General features: G+C 43.2%; 1 protein-coding gene across 1 annotated transcript in view; it reads right to left on the reverse strand.

Annotated features, from left to right (window-relative positions):
• Window positions 1–14745, reverse strand: part of NBAS (NBAS subunit of NRZ tethering complex) — a 197573-nt gene that overhangs the window by 161452 nt on the left and 21376 nt on the right. Inside the window, exons 10-11 of the mRNA XM_028140372.2 lie at window positions 4217–4355; window positions 726–794 (exon numbers count right to left, since the gene is read on the reverse strand). Of these exons, the coding sequence (XP_027996173.2) occupies window positions 726–794; window positions 4217–4355 (208 nt within the window). The remainder of the gene's footprint in view (window positions 1–725; window positions 795–4216; window positions 4356–14745) is intronic.

Raw genomic sequence — 14745 nt, forward strand, 5'->3', positions numbered from 1 at the left:
TGGGTGAGTTTTCAGGCTGGTCAAGTCCCCCAGTGGGGACCCTCACCCCATGGGAGTGTGGCCAGCCTGGGTGAGGAGCTGCCCCCCGGTGATCCATGCTCCCAGCCCCTCCTTTTTTTCTTTCTTTTTTTTTTTTCCAGTGCCTCCTTAAGCGGAGGCCAGGGCTAGCTGGAAGCAGGTATCTGGGATTTATTTATCTTCTATAATTGAAACTTTGTAGCCTTGAGCAGATGCCAGGGCAGGCCAGGGCGGATGGGAAGCTTGGCTTCCTCCATCGCCGGGGGCAACCCAAGCCTCCTGCTCCCTACAGCTCTGTGGCTGCCACCATCTTTGTTGGGTTAATTGTATACACGTTCCTGATTGGCTGGTGGGCGTGGATGGTGGGTGTAGCGGAGTGATGGTCAATTTGCATGTTTCTCTTTTATTAGTGTATATGAGTACCCATGGACCCAATAACCAGCTTAAACAAATATCTACATTTCAAGCTTGTTTCATAAATCCTTCCCCAGACACCACAATGCCCGCAGGGATTTTTTTTAAATAGTAAGATATACAAATCTTCAGTGAACACCTCCATGAATTCTTACTGCTGCATATGCCCACACAGTGTACAATTAAGAGAACATCCAGAGGAAGATCTGTGACATTCAAGGTTCATTCAATGGTGCCCTCAATGGTACGCTGGTGAACATATTTGAGAAGCACAGGTTAAGCTTGTGAGTTACCTGTTCTTGTCCAGGTTGACTGTATAACTTGACATTTAGCATCCTTAATAATCCCAGTGTCTTTGGTACCTACAACATAAGGGCACATCAAAAAAAGAAAGATTAATGTTTTCTCATTGTAAAAAGTCCTTTTTATCATAAACTGAAAACCACAGCAAATCTAGTATTTAAAGAAATTGTTAAGAAGATCATCGATAGGTGTCAGAGATATCAGTGAGACAGTTTTTATCTGGGGGGAAAAAAAATCCACCAAGCAGGAAATCTTACAAATACTGTACACCCATAATCAAATGCTTTTTAAATACATACATAATAAGCCTAATACAACCTATGCAAATTAGAATCTCCTCCAAGCTCTACTCAAAGACCCTGCCCCAGTTTATCATTCTATCCTAACATTACTCTTGAAAAGATCAAATTTCCAACAGAAATTTCATTCATTAAGGAATTAATTCTATACTTGAAAAATACCAGAAAAGTAATCATCATTTAGAAACCAGCATTTGAAATAACACAAGATTATTTTGGTCTTTAGATTTAATAAATATTCTTACAAAAGCAAGAGAGGGAGATAGACATTATTTTAAATGGAAAATAACAAGTGTCACTGAAGATGTAGAGAACTTGGAATGCTAGCACATTGTTGGTAGGACTATAAAATGGTACGGTGCTGTGGAAAAGTATGGCTGTGCCTCAAAAATTAACCTTAGAACTACCATGGGACCCAGCAACTCCATGTAAGTATATACCCTAAATGATTAAACACAGGAGGTCCTTGGGTTCCATCGGAGATCCGTTCCTACAGGCGACGTAACGCAATTTTCCCACCTACATAAGCACCTACGTCATTCACATGGAGCACACACACAGCAGTAATGAAGTGACACAGTAAAAAAAATTTAAAAGAAAGATAACAATTCCTGACCTTTACTTGTGGTAAATAAATAATAAAAAACATAAAGCACATATGTACAACAGACTTCGAAATGATGGAACTTTTTTTTTATAAATAAATGGGAGATGGCAACATAACCACGAAACGATGTGTTCGAGTCCGACGTAACCCAAGGACTGTCTGTATATGTTTTCAAACAAATACTGGAACACAAATTTTTATAGAAATACTATTCATGTCAGCCAGAAAGTGGAAACAACTCAGATGCCCATGAACTAAAGAACAGGTAGATAAATGTAGCATATGTATACAGTGGAATATTCTTCAGTCATAAAAAGGACTGAAATACTGATACATGCTACCACTTGGATGAACCTTGAAAATATTATGCTAAATGAAAGAAGCCAGATACAAATGGCCACATTGCATGATTCCATTCACATGAAACATTACTGGGTAAATCCATAGAAACAGAAAGCAGACTAGTGATTGCCAGTGGTGAAGATGTTCTGAAACTAGACAGCTGATGGTTGCACAAAATTATGAATGTCCTAAACGCCACGAACTGTATACTTCAAAACGGCTAATGGTTAACATAATGTGAATTTTACTTATTTTCAAAGAAAAAGGCAAAGGAGGGGGGGGTTACTGTTTGTTGAAGTTAAAATTTTCCTAACAGAACTGAGTAGCTGAAGACATTATTGACAGCCTAACTCAGTGGTCGGCAAATTCATTAGTCACAGAGCCAAATATCAACAGTACAACGACTGAAATTTCTTTTGAGAGCCACATTTTTTAAACTTAAACTTCTTCAAAACAGACTCACCCAGACTGTTGTATTTTGTGAAAGAGCTACACTCAAGGGGCCAAAGAGCCTGCATGTGGCTCGCGAGCCGCAGTTTGCCAACCACGGGCCTAACTCCCAACATTTTCTCCAATGACAAGAAAGAACAAGAAGGGAAAACTAATTTACATAAAAACCACGCCACAGCTTAAACTGAAGACTGAGGACAGCCATCTTCATAATAACTTTAAGGAGAAACAGAAAAATCACCAAATCCCAGGGTGTCATCTCACTTGCTCTTGTCATGTCCCCACGACCCCCACCCAGGCCCACTTCAACGCCTGGTGGCGAGCGAAAGCAGAATGAAAAGACATCACAGGCCCAGGGAGGCCGGACAAAGGAAACTCACAAAGGGTCTGAGGCCTGTGGAAAATCACTTTCAAATTTATAATCCACAAGGACTTCCCGGAAACAGAAAAAATCTGAATCTATACAATGAAAGAGGTACCCTGGGAACATTAACCCGGAATAACCAACTCTAAGAAATAGCCTAGGAAAGCTAGTAGATTTCAAAGACAAAGAAAATCTTCAAGGCCTCCAAGCAAAATGGCCAAACAACATACAAAGGACCCTGAGCCTGGGTTCTTCCCTTCCTCCCAGGAACTGAACTCCCGCCTGGCACCTGTTCAGCTTATGGCCCTTAGTTCTGGGCTGGGCTGTACCCTCCAGAGCAGCAAAGCCCCGGAGGGCTCCTACCTCTCCTTCTATTACCTGGCGCAGTGATGCCACGTTGAACAAAGAAATAAACAAACTATCGCACAGATGACACGAGCATTAATTTGGAAACGTGGGTCTATGCATATACTGAATTTTGTAGTCTGTTTTACAACCTAGCAGCCTTGCAAGAGACTAGAATATACGTCAGCAGCATTTTTCGGTCAATATCCACCCCAACACAACAGCCACCTTAAGCAAACAATCAGAGGAGGCTCCATGAGGACGATGCCTGCCACCTGACAAAGGAACGAGCCCTATAACGCAGGTGGCTTTGAGGCAGGGAAGGCCATGGACAATGACCATAAGCTTAGCTGCGAGACGTATGTAAAAGCCACTAACGAAATGAAAATGCACCTGCAGCATCTCAAGAAGTTAATCGTACGGCACAGCATTCAGCTGGCAATCGATATTTCCCTTCCCTACTTACTCGGTCGGTACACGGGCAACTGTCTTTAAAGAGATGCCAGGACCGAAGCTGCAGGGCAGGGGGACGATGCACACACAGTGAGCCGCAGAGTGAACGCACAGAGGGTCACAGAGCCAAGGCCAGTGCAGGCCTCGTGGTCTGCGACGGCCTCCGTGACGGCCCCTCCCCCAGACCGCTCACGCTGTCAGCTGCACCTGCCCACACGGTCCTACGATGGGCTTCGCAGCTGACCTACCTCATGGCTCATCAGTAGGCGTGGGTAGTACCAATCCCTACCTGCAAGGGTCGCTGATAATTAAATGAGCTAATACACATAGCAGCACTCAGCACAGCTGCCAGACAGAAAAGTGCTTAAAACATGATAACGTCCAAATAAGCAAGTTCAAGTAACAGGACTACGGTTAGGCTGACTGCTTTCTAACAATGAAGGTAAGTCACCTACCACACGCTTGAGATAAATTTCATAAATTTAGTGAAAGGAGCACTAACAGGTCACTAGCATTAAGTCATTTTCCTCCTCCAGGACAAATTATTTCCTCCTCTTTATCCTGCCCAGGGCGTCTGGCCGCGGCCCAGCAGCACAGTGAAAGGGCGGAGCTGAGACTCACCACAGCAACCGTGTCGCCGCCGCTGGTGACCTGCTTGTAGTAAGGCGACCCTGACAGCACCCTCCAGGCGGAGAGGCCAGCGATGGACGCTTTCGAGGTGCCCACTTCGGCAGCTTCACATCCGCCAACCAGCAGAAGTCTGAGAGAGAGAAAAATGAAAAGAATCGCTAAGTTGCCAATATAAACAAGACAACATCGAAACAAAGCGAGCAGAAACAGTTACCTTCCCAAAGAAAACTCAAGTCAAATCACTATGTACCAAACTTAGAAGGTAAATATTTTAGAAGAAGCAAGCAAAGAAAACCAGGTTTTTCCATTAGAATTTCACCTTCCCTTACGCAGGGTAAGGGTTACACAATTCGGCACCTCAACCCAGATGGGGACTTAGAAATGAGAAAAAATGTCTTAAGGTTGGCCACTGATAGCAAAGAAACTATCGACACCAATAAACTTTAACAAACAGACACACAGTGTGTGGATCGCAGCAGAGCATGGGGTGCCATGAGGGTATTTAAAGAGAGAAGAGGAGGAAGGGCGTCGGTGCCAGAGCGATGTGAGGCCAGGCCGGCTCGGAAGGCAGGGGCCACGAGCCAAGGAAGCAGGGCGGCCTCTGGAAGCTGGAAAAGGCGAGGAAACAGACGCTCCGGGGCCTCCTGAAAAGAACAGCCCCGCTGACCCCTTGGTTTTAGCTCAGCGAGACCCATCTGGGACTTCTCACCCCACGACTGTCACCCAGTAAACGTGTTCTAAGCCACCACGTGTGCGGCATCTGTTAGAGCAAACACAGAAATCTATACGCACCTCGCTCCTTTCCCAGCCCCAGGCGACCTGTCAGACTCTAACTCCACCACCGTCTCTCCTCATTTCATCACTTACTTTCTAACTAAGCGAATAGCAACCATTAAAAAAAAAAATCATCTCTACCACATACTCTCAAATGTAAATCATTCAAAACTGCATAAAATCCTTCTAGGTTTAGCCACAGAGCTCAGCCCCACTCAAAATCTCAAAATTCATGAAGTATTGGAAATGTGCCTTATTCACAGAAATACAACTGGGGCCGTCACTCGCAGCCAGGTTCCTATTACTTTTATATACGGCTGTAACAAGTGTACATCACCGCAAGCTACAAGCAACAAACTTTGGGAAGATGGCCTGCAGCAAACCTATTAGGGCTGTTTCTACCCAGGCCCGTCCTCAGAGTGAACGGATAATTAGCCGCGTTCACCAGGGAAGGAGACCTGGATCCAAAGTCACGCTAGCAGTATGACAGTCCTTGCCTCGAGCAGCCATTCTGATCAAATGGTTCTTTTGCACCAAAATAATTTTCCCCAAAAAGGTATATTTACTGCAGATAAAATCATAATATTCCCCTGGATCTAACTACCAATTTGAAGAAAATGTAGTTGACAAAAATACTTTAAACAGCACTACAAAGATGCAATCTAAACAGTGGAAGATCTAAAAATCTAGACAGTAAGAAACTACAGTGTAAATGACCTGGTTTCTTCAGAACTAACGCTCTCTCTTATTCTTATTCTCTCTCAGCAAAAGAACAAAGAATGAAGGAGAGCCCAGTGTGCTCAGTGTTGAGCGTCCACCTATGAACCAGGAGGTCACAGTTCAATTCCCGGTCAGGGTACATGCCCAAGTTTCGGGCTTGATCCCCAGTAGGGGGCGTGCAGGGAGGGGGCAGCCGATCAATGATTCTCTCTCATCATTGATGTTTCTATCTCTCTGTCCCTCTCCCTTCCTCTCTGAAATCAATAAAAATAAAAAATAATAATAAAAAGAACACAATCTGTATGTTTGATGACACTGACTGATTATTGTTAATTATCTTCGAATATGATAATGGCTTCATGTTCATGTTTATTAGAGTCCTTATTTTTTAGATATACAACCGAAATACTGAGTGAAATGATATGCTTTCAAGGATTTAGTTTGAAACAATCCAGGAGCAGGCAGGTGGAGAAATGACTGGGGATACAGACAGAATGAGACTGGCCATGAACTGATCGTTACACTGAATGGCAGACACAAGGGAGTCGGCATCCTACTCTCTATGAACACGCTTCCAATTTTTCATAAAAAAATATTATTTTGAAAGTCAACTTGTCAGGAAAAACTCCTCTGACTAGATAGAAACAAAACAGGTACTTTTGAATATCTACATTTCCAAACTTAATCAGTGTTTTTTTCTAAACAGAAAACATGTCATGCATAAAATATATCATTAAAAATCAGTAACATAATTATAATAAAAACAGTTTCTGAGAACTCAACAAATCCCAAAAGGCCGCGATACAGCAGATCCTGATAACTAAAATAATTTTTGTCTGATGAATGTGCAACATATGTAATTATTTTCTCAGGAGATTGAGCATTATTGTTTAATCTGCACTACTATGTTGTGGAGGGGACAGATGTCATATCCAATTTTCAGATTAAAAAACAGACATATGGAACTTTAAGTTGCCTGACTTCTGAAAAACATACAGAGCTGAGATTTCAGATGTATTGTCGCCCAGTCTTGATACCAGAAAACACTTCCTCTCTAGGAAATTCTCACAAATATCATGGCCATGCAAAGATCAAATTGGCTACAATATGAAAAGATCAGAATGAACAAAGTGATTCAATACCTGCTTCCAAACAACCCCTCCACCATTCATGGCAAACAGAAAAGTAAGTGGGGAAAGAGGCAGAATGATGAACCAATCATGTATTGTCCCCACCAGATGGTATGGCAACTTGGGGACGCTGATGCTCCAGCTACAAGGATGCCACGTGTGCATAAGTGGATACAAAGGGGGGACTGACAGCTTTCATCGATGGGTCCTGTCCCCCCTTCCTTTCCTCGGACAGCCTTGGCGTGTTTTCCTATCTGGGAAGGAAAATGGGCACAGGCCAGGGGAGAGGGCGGGTCCACACAGACCACCACTGCTCAGGACCTCATCACGACCTCTGAGCTGGGTGCAACACAGCCTAAAGGACAGGTGAACTGCATAGAGGAAGAGGCCAGAGAAAAGTCTGTCCTTTAAACCATTTCCTGGGCAGAGGAGAGCATTCTCAGCCGAGAGAACCTGATGTACAAGAGCACAGAGCCCAGTGTGAAATGGTGTGCTCAGAGAAAGGTAAGACATGCAGTAAGTGCTTCTAGCCTGTACGAGGCCAGCAGGACAGACGTCCAAAGGGGTTCTTGACAATACAAAACGGTTCACCATGCTCCCTTCCTAGGCACGTACCACCTTCCACCCTCTATACAGTAACAGTTCTTTAAACCAGCAGTCACCAACCTTTCGGACCTCATGGATCACCAGTGGTCCGCGGACCACCGGTTGGCGACCGCTGCTTTAAACCATGCCGCCATGACCAAGCGGTGAGCCACCTGGGCAGAGACTGTGTGTGTGTCCTGTACAGCATCTACCAGCATTGTTCCACTCCAGAAACGCCCACCTGCCACTCTGTGCAGAGAACTACAGGGACACGATGATAACTAAGACACAGTCCTTGTCCTTGGCTTACCCGCTCCCGCTTCAGTTCTTCCCCCTGAGAAAGGAAGGGCTGGGCCCCATGATGGATGAATCTCGTTTCCAGCTCTGACATTCTAAGAGTCTCAAACTCAGAGCAGGAGCAGAGGTACCAGACAACAAAAATGAACTGTGACTGACGCAGCCAAAATGCACAGGGAGGAGTGCACTGAGCAGGAGCGCAGGCAGAGCAGAGAGAACAGCAGTAATAATGGGGTGGGCAAGGCCATCTGAGGAGTGGGAGGTGGGCAGACAGTGGGCCCCTAAGGATCACACACACGTAATAATGATGAACTAAACGGGGCGCTACAAGTTATTGCCAAGGATTAGAAATGGCTTATTGGGGTTCTTCAATCTAGTAATTGTTGGAAGAGTCTGCCATCTAGTGGCTTGACACTCCTTCAAGCCCAGGAGAGAAATCTGAAATATTAGCGGAGACACTTTGATACACTCTGTCCAGTGACCAATGTGCTTGTGGCACACAATCAGCAAGGAAGGGAAAAAAGAAAAAGGAAATAAAGAAAGAACTACATGTCTCAAAATTGAGACGTGTTTAAGGCCATGCTTACGACGGAAGTAAGGGCTCAAAAATCATTACCCTCCACTATGAAGCTAGAAGCCATTCCTCTCTTGGAATAATTGGAATGTTTCCCATTTTAGTTCATTTTAGTATAACTTAAATATTCTTTACTATAAAAATGTTACTCGTTCAATACTTTAAATTCTGATTACCTTTATGTATTAAAGAGCATATAAGAAGGAAACACGCATAACCATGACGGTTTCCATCAGTGGCTCTCAAACATCAGCATGCATGGAATCTCCTGGATGCTTGTGAAAGCACAGACCACCGGGCTACTCCGCAGAGGTCTGACTCAGTGGGCCGAGGGTGGAGCCCAGGAATCTGCATCTCCAACAGCCTCTCCCGGTGACGCAGGCCGCCGGGCAGGTACTGCTCTTTGAATGCACACTCCCCATTACGCTGGAATCCATGAGCTGAGCTCCACAGGACACGGTTCACCATGAATCAAAACCCGAAGCATCCCACTATCGAGTGGACACGTGCTCGAGGATCACCAAGGAAAACTGCTTATACTGCATCGTTAGTTGTGAAGACAAAACCTGAGAATTTTTCTCAGATGGAGAAAGCACTAATGGAGAAACGGAGACAGCTAGTTCCAAAGCAAAACTTCATTTTCCTAGCAATTTCATAATTAGGCATTAAATGTATTTAAAATTGAGTGGTACCTGGTTATAAATTCCTTCAAACGTAATTTGAAATTTAGAATCAAGAGGTATAGGAAATCTATAAAATTCAACACACTTCGTTTTATACCTTCCAAGCAGAATTGGACCCATATTCAGATAGATGGTTGGCTGGCATAGATTAGACATTCTACTGCAGAGAGATGAGAAAAAGAGCAAGAAGGGCTTCATAGGCAGAGGACAAAACAAGCATGAAGGCTTTAACAAAGACACTGAGAAATGCAAGAATTCACACATGTCTGAAGTTATCTAGAGCAGGAGTCAGCAGTCAAAGCCTCTGGACCAAATCCAAACCAACACCTACTTCTGTAAATAAAGCTGCACTGGAGTACACTCACACACGTTCATGCGTGTTTCTACAGCTGCTTTCACCCTGCCATGGAAGAGCTGAGTAGTTACAACAGAGCCCGACTGGCCCTTTACAGAAGTGTGCTGGCCCTTGGTCTGGAGCAAAGAAACATGAAGGGCTGTGACAGGAGCCTAGAGAAGTCAAAAGACCAAACTACAAACGGCCTTTAGTACTAAACCCAGGAGCTGTAGCTCTCTCCCCACGGCTAAAGGAAATTAGAGATGAATTTTTAAGCTTCGGGCTTGTGTTTTAAGACCTATATTCCTTGCTGGAAACAAAACAGAAAACAAATTAGTGGAGGATCAGACAGAAAGCAGGGAACACCCCGGATAATAAATTGGGTAGGAAGTAATGAGTTCCTGAACTATAAGGATGGTAGCAGAAATGGAGAGGAGGAGATAAATCTGAGATATATGAGAGAAGAATAACCAACAAGTCTTAAAGATTCATAAAAATGAGTTAAGACAGTTATCGAAAGCAAATCTCAGGTTTTGGCCTGGTGAAATGCTATATATCAGGATTTGGGAATACAGGAGCAAATGTAGGATTGGAGGTAAAATATGATCAATTCAGTTAGAATGTAATGAGTATGAGGTACTTGTGAGCCGGCTATCCAAGAAAAGTTCTGTGGGGCTGGGCCAATGGCTCTGTGGCCCAGGGGTGACTTATGGGACACAGATTTGGGAGATATCACATATGCACTTAAGCGGTTAAATGTTTGGTTAAAGCTGCCTATAAAGAATTCATAGAGTAGGTAAGAGAAAAATATGGCCCAAGGATTCCACTAATTATCCACTAGAATTAATAATCAGGATCAGCAAGGTTGTAGGATGCAAGATCAATACACATAAATCAATTGTATTCCTATATACCAGCAATAAACACTCAGAGGGAGGAAGTGTAAGTGTACACACACACACACACACACACACACACACACCCCTCACGAGCTAGGGAAGAGGAGAGAAACACCGAAACACCCAGCCCAGCTCTGCTACTGCACCCCTGTGTCATACACCGGCAGCTCCTGATGGCCTAGACGCGGCTCCACAGCACCTCTCAATGCAGTGTTCTAGGCAGCCATAACCAATGGCAGGCAGGCAACACCTACAGTAAAATTTACACCTATTCCTCACTAGGGCAACCTCAAAGGAAAAGCTATCTCCTATTCATTTTCTTTAATCTCCCAAAGCCTTAGCCAAGGATTCTCAAGAGGGGAGTAAAGGGGATTGGAATGCCCTACAGAGGCTTTTATCAAATCAGATGCTGGGATCCCATCCCACAACAACCTGATCAATCAAGTCTTGGAGAGAGGAGCCTAGGTATGCATCATTCCTCATTTCTATAAAACAGATTCAACACCTTTCTTTCCACTCTCTACTCCCAAGAGGGACCCACCCAGCTAGCATCACTCCGAGAATAAGAAGAAAGTCAATCTGGCCCAAGTCATATCAAGTTAAACTACCACCAAAACACTCTGAAAGAAAGAGGGGGTAGAGAGAATGGTTGACTGATTGATTGATTGATTGACCAACTGAACAGGTTCAAAAATTTATAAAGATCTTAAAAGGCCCATTTAATTTCAATGGTAACATAATGAGAATTAGCCCGTCCTATCAAAGAATCTCTGAATGTAGGAGCGATGGATGGGTGAAAGCTGATTTCCAAAAAAAATTTAGTGTTTTTCAATACTAAGCCAAAAAAGTTCAAATTAATAAGGTGTTATCTTCTACTTTAACAGCCTCCAGCTGCCTGCTTTTTTAAGAACCAAGATACATTGAGTCACACATGTCTACCCATCCCTAATATTCTGGTCAAAAACAGACCATACAATGTGGCCAAGACTCACTTCCCTGCCTCCCCAGAAACAAATGCCTATAAAGCACCCCCGCCCACCACCACCACTACCACCACTACCACCACCAAAAAATTAGTCTGTGAAGCTCAGAAGCCCCTTAATTCACATCTAAGGGCTTTCACCTCTACCAAGACAATGCAGCTTTCTCTACAGACAACAGCTTCACTTCTCTTCAAAAAACCAACCTGAATATGAAAAGAATTTTCTCATGCTAGAGGAATGAGAAATTGAGAAGCAAAATGAAAAACTCCTTAATATAAGGTCAACTGGATTACTGACATTCATACCTCTCAAGCACAAGGCTGCACATTAATCTCCCAAATGCCAATAGACCCTGCATTACTGAAGGCCAAGTGCACTCTCTCCCTGCAGTGGGAGATCATCACAATGACCATGACCACAGTGCTCCTTCCCCTGCAATCCTTCATAAAATTATTAATCTTATCCAGTTGGGGTTTGTGAAAAATTTAGTATGCATTTTACACCTATCTTCTCCTCTAGCTGTCAATATAGTGGATCTTTCCACATATCAGAGCCTTGATTCTCCCAGAATACATACGGCTTGGGAACCAGAGAGAAAGGCCACTTTACGGTGATGGCTGTGAAAGTCCAGTGACTACCTTGTGAAAATATCTCCTAGGTCTAGATGGAAGGTCCACCCCGTCGGAGGGCAGCAAAATTTGCCCTTGCCCTTGGGTGAACCTTTCAGATAGGGGACTCAACACTATCTTCGCCACAAGATCAAATTTAAACATTTGTGGCATGAGCCCTCAATAAGAGTGCTGTGGCCCCTCTGTGTGCTCTATGGACCCCCTTCCCATTCTACGTGAAGACCGTTTTCCTGGCATTTGGGGCCAGTGAAATTAGCATCATGTCACCCGAGAGCTCATTCACACACCCAACACTTTTGATCCCCTACTAAGTACGAGCTCTTTATTTGGAATACTCCCTTTATCCCATGAGTGTAAGAGACTCATGATTTAAAATGCTTAACATTTTGTTTAGGGAAAATCGGAAAGCCAGGTAAGATGAACAAACCAGTATACCCAGAGCACAGCCCTTCAACACTTCAGCATGCCCTTACTTAAAGGTATTTCTCAGTCTCCCCTAAAGAACAGCTTTCTTTAGACTATGCCCTCTTCCACCTTCTGAGCTGTGCCCAGGACAGCAGTCCCTACTGCATGCCTGGGAGAATGCCATTACCTAGCTACTCTCGGCCAGCGTAGCTTGTCATCCGATTGCAATCTACTTTAAGGCAATCTGAAACCATCGCTTCTTACTCCCTGTAAACATTGCCTCAAGTTCTTTCTAAAGAAGCTGTATTTGGCCTAAAACATTGTTGATTGAGAGAGAAAATAACTAAATCATCCAAGTGCTCAGACTCCCCTTTGCACAACCATGACATACATCACGCAGCGAGGGTCCCTCCCGCTGGCGGCAGGAAACATGAGTGCCTCTCTTACCATACCCCGAGTATCTTTCTTAACAAAGATAAAAGTGTTCAAATGAACGCCTGTTTAAAGGGCCTTTTTTTTCCCCTTATTCACTCCTTTATTTATTACAGTTTTACTGAGATGCGATTTGAATTCCATAAAATTCAAAGGCAGGAGATCTCTCTAGGGGTAATGAAATATTCTGAACCTGACTGTAGTAGCAGTTGCACAAATCTATACATTTGCTGAAAATCACTGAATGACACACTTAAAATCAATTATGTGAGTCACCAAGGATTCTGAGCATGGGTTGCTTCCAAAAAGGGCCCAAGAGAGAAGATGTGTTTTCTATATTTTCTCTTTGCTGTGATATAAATTAGGGTCGAGATGTTACCTTCAAACACTTATCTCTATGTAGCTCCCATAGAACTGCTGAGATTCTAAATTGAGTAAGTCAGCTTCTGCTTGTAGAAATGTACAATGAAATTAGAAATACAACCTTTTTTTAAAGCGGTAAACTGTTGAAAGCAATGTCATTTAAAAATACGTACACAGATCAAGTCTTGTATTTGAATGAACTCACGTCAAGGGCGTGCCCTCTTCTATGACTACATGAGTCCTCCGCAGTGCTCTCCACTCAGAGAGCAGGCATTGCGTCTGGACCTCCAGCTCCAAGCACTGCACCCATCTGTACTGAAAGTTTAAAGCTGCCTCTCTAAGGAGGAACCAGGGCACAATGCAAGCCAAAATCAACAGAACAAAGAGAACACTAAGCACCCAGAAGAGAAGATGGAAAGAGTTGGGGTGCTTGTAGGAGGGGGAACAGGACTGGAACAGAAGATAAGTCTGGGGAGGATGAAATAAGGTCATCAGGCTGTGAGTTAGGAAACGTAAAAAAGAAGAATCAAAAACAACAAATCCACAGAGCTTCTCCCAAAGCCTCTATTCATCTCTGTTTTATATCACCCATTCACCACCTTGATTTCTCTTCTGCAACTGGGCTCGCTGCATCAGGCAAAACAATGCATTTCATAAAACCTTGAGTCTGTACATCACCAATTTATTCCAACTCCACTTGGGCTGATTTATTTCACATTTACAAGATCCTTGTGGATGATAAATATCACAGGCTCATATTACTAGAGCAACCAAAAATAAAAATGTGAGGAACATTTCGGCTTCTCTCATTTAAAAAGAACACCTAATGGAAAACATGAACCACCTAGCAAGGGTTTTGTCATGCACAACAGGGCATTTCCACATACTCCTTGCTTTAGAACAATTTCCATCCAGAAACCTTAATGCGGCCATCCATCGCACGCTGACTGCTATCAAGAATTGTACTGTATATGACTGCAGAACCAAGAAGAGATCCCCCTCTGTGGTTTGATAAAATATTTGTTTCCAAACTTTATATGTAAAGACCATTCTCCCCCTAAAAATATACCTACAATTTGTTTAGATCCTGGGCCAAAAAGTGAAAGCATTCAGAATAATGAATGTAATCTGACTTACAACAAACTGGTATCATGTAACAACTATTTTATGATCATTTCAAACCTATGGTCCCAAGTGAACCCCACTTAACCCCCTGAAATACTGCTAGGAAAAAAGATAACAAAGATTGACCTTTGTAAAATATCCAAACAATGTAGTCAGTGTGACATAAACAAACAAGAAAAAACCACAAAGGATTAAGACATAAAATATACTTCTTTGAAAAGGGACAAGAAAAATAAAACAGAAAAGCAGGGGATGGACCAGAATATCAAATAGAGAGAAGAAAGAAGGAAGAGAAAAATCAAAACAGAGAGACCATTTCCTTCTGCACCTGGGAAATGAGAGTTACTGGTCCAGGGAGCCCGAGAGGGAGAGGTATCAATTAACAGAGCTTACACCAGATGCTGTGACTGACAACGATGTACATGACACATTCTTTGCCTTCAAGTACCTGGCATTCTAATGCGAGATATAGAATCTATTCTTCAGAATAAAAATAATAAAATGTGATATAACAGTAAACATAAACACTGCCCCAAATGTGGCAAAACACAGAGCAATTTGTGTAAGAAAATGAAGAGGTCCTGCTG

The sequence above is a fragment of the Eptesicus fuscus genome, chromosome 16, assembly GCF_027574615.1.
Source record: "Eptesicus fuscus isolate TK198812 chromosome 16, DD_ASM_mEF_20220401, whole genome shotgun sequence".
NCBI lineage: Eukaryota > Metazoa > Chordata > Mammalia > Chiroptera > Vespertilionidae > Eptesicus > Eptesicus fuscus.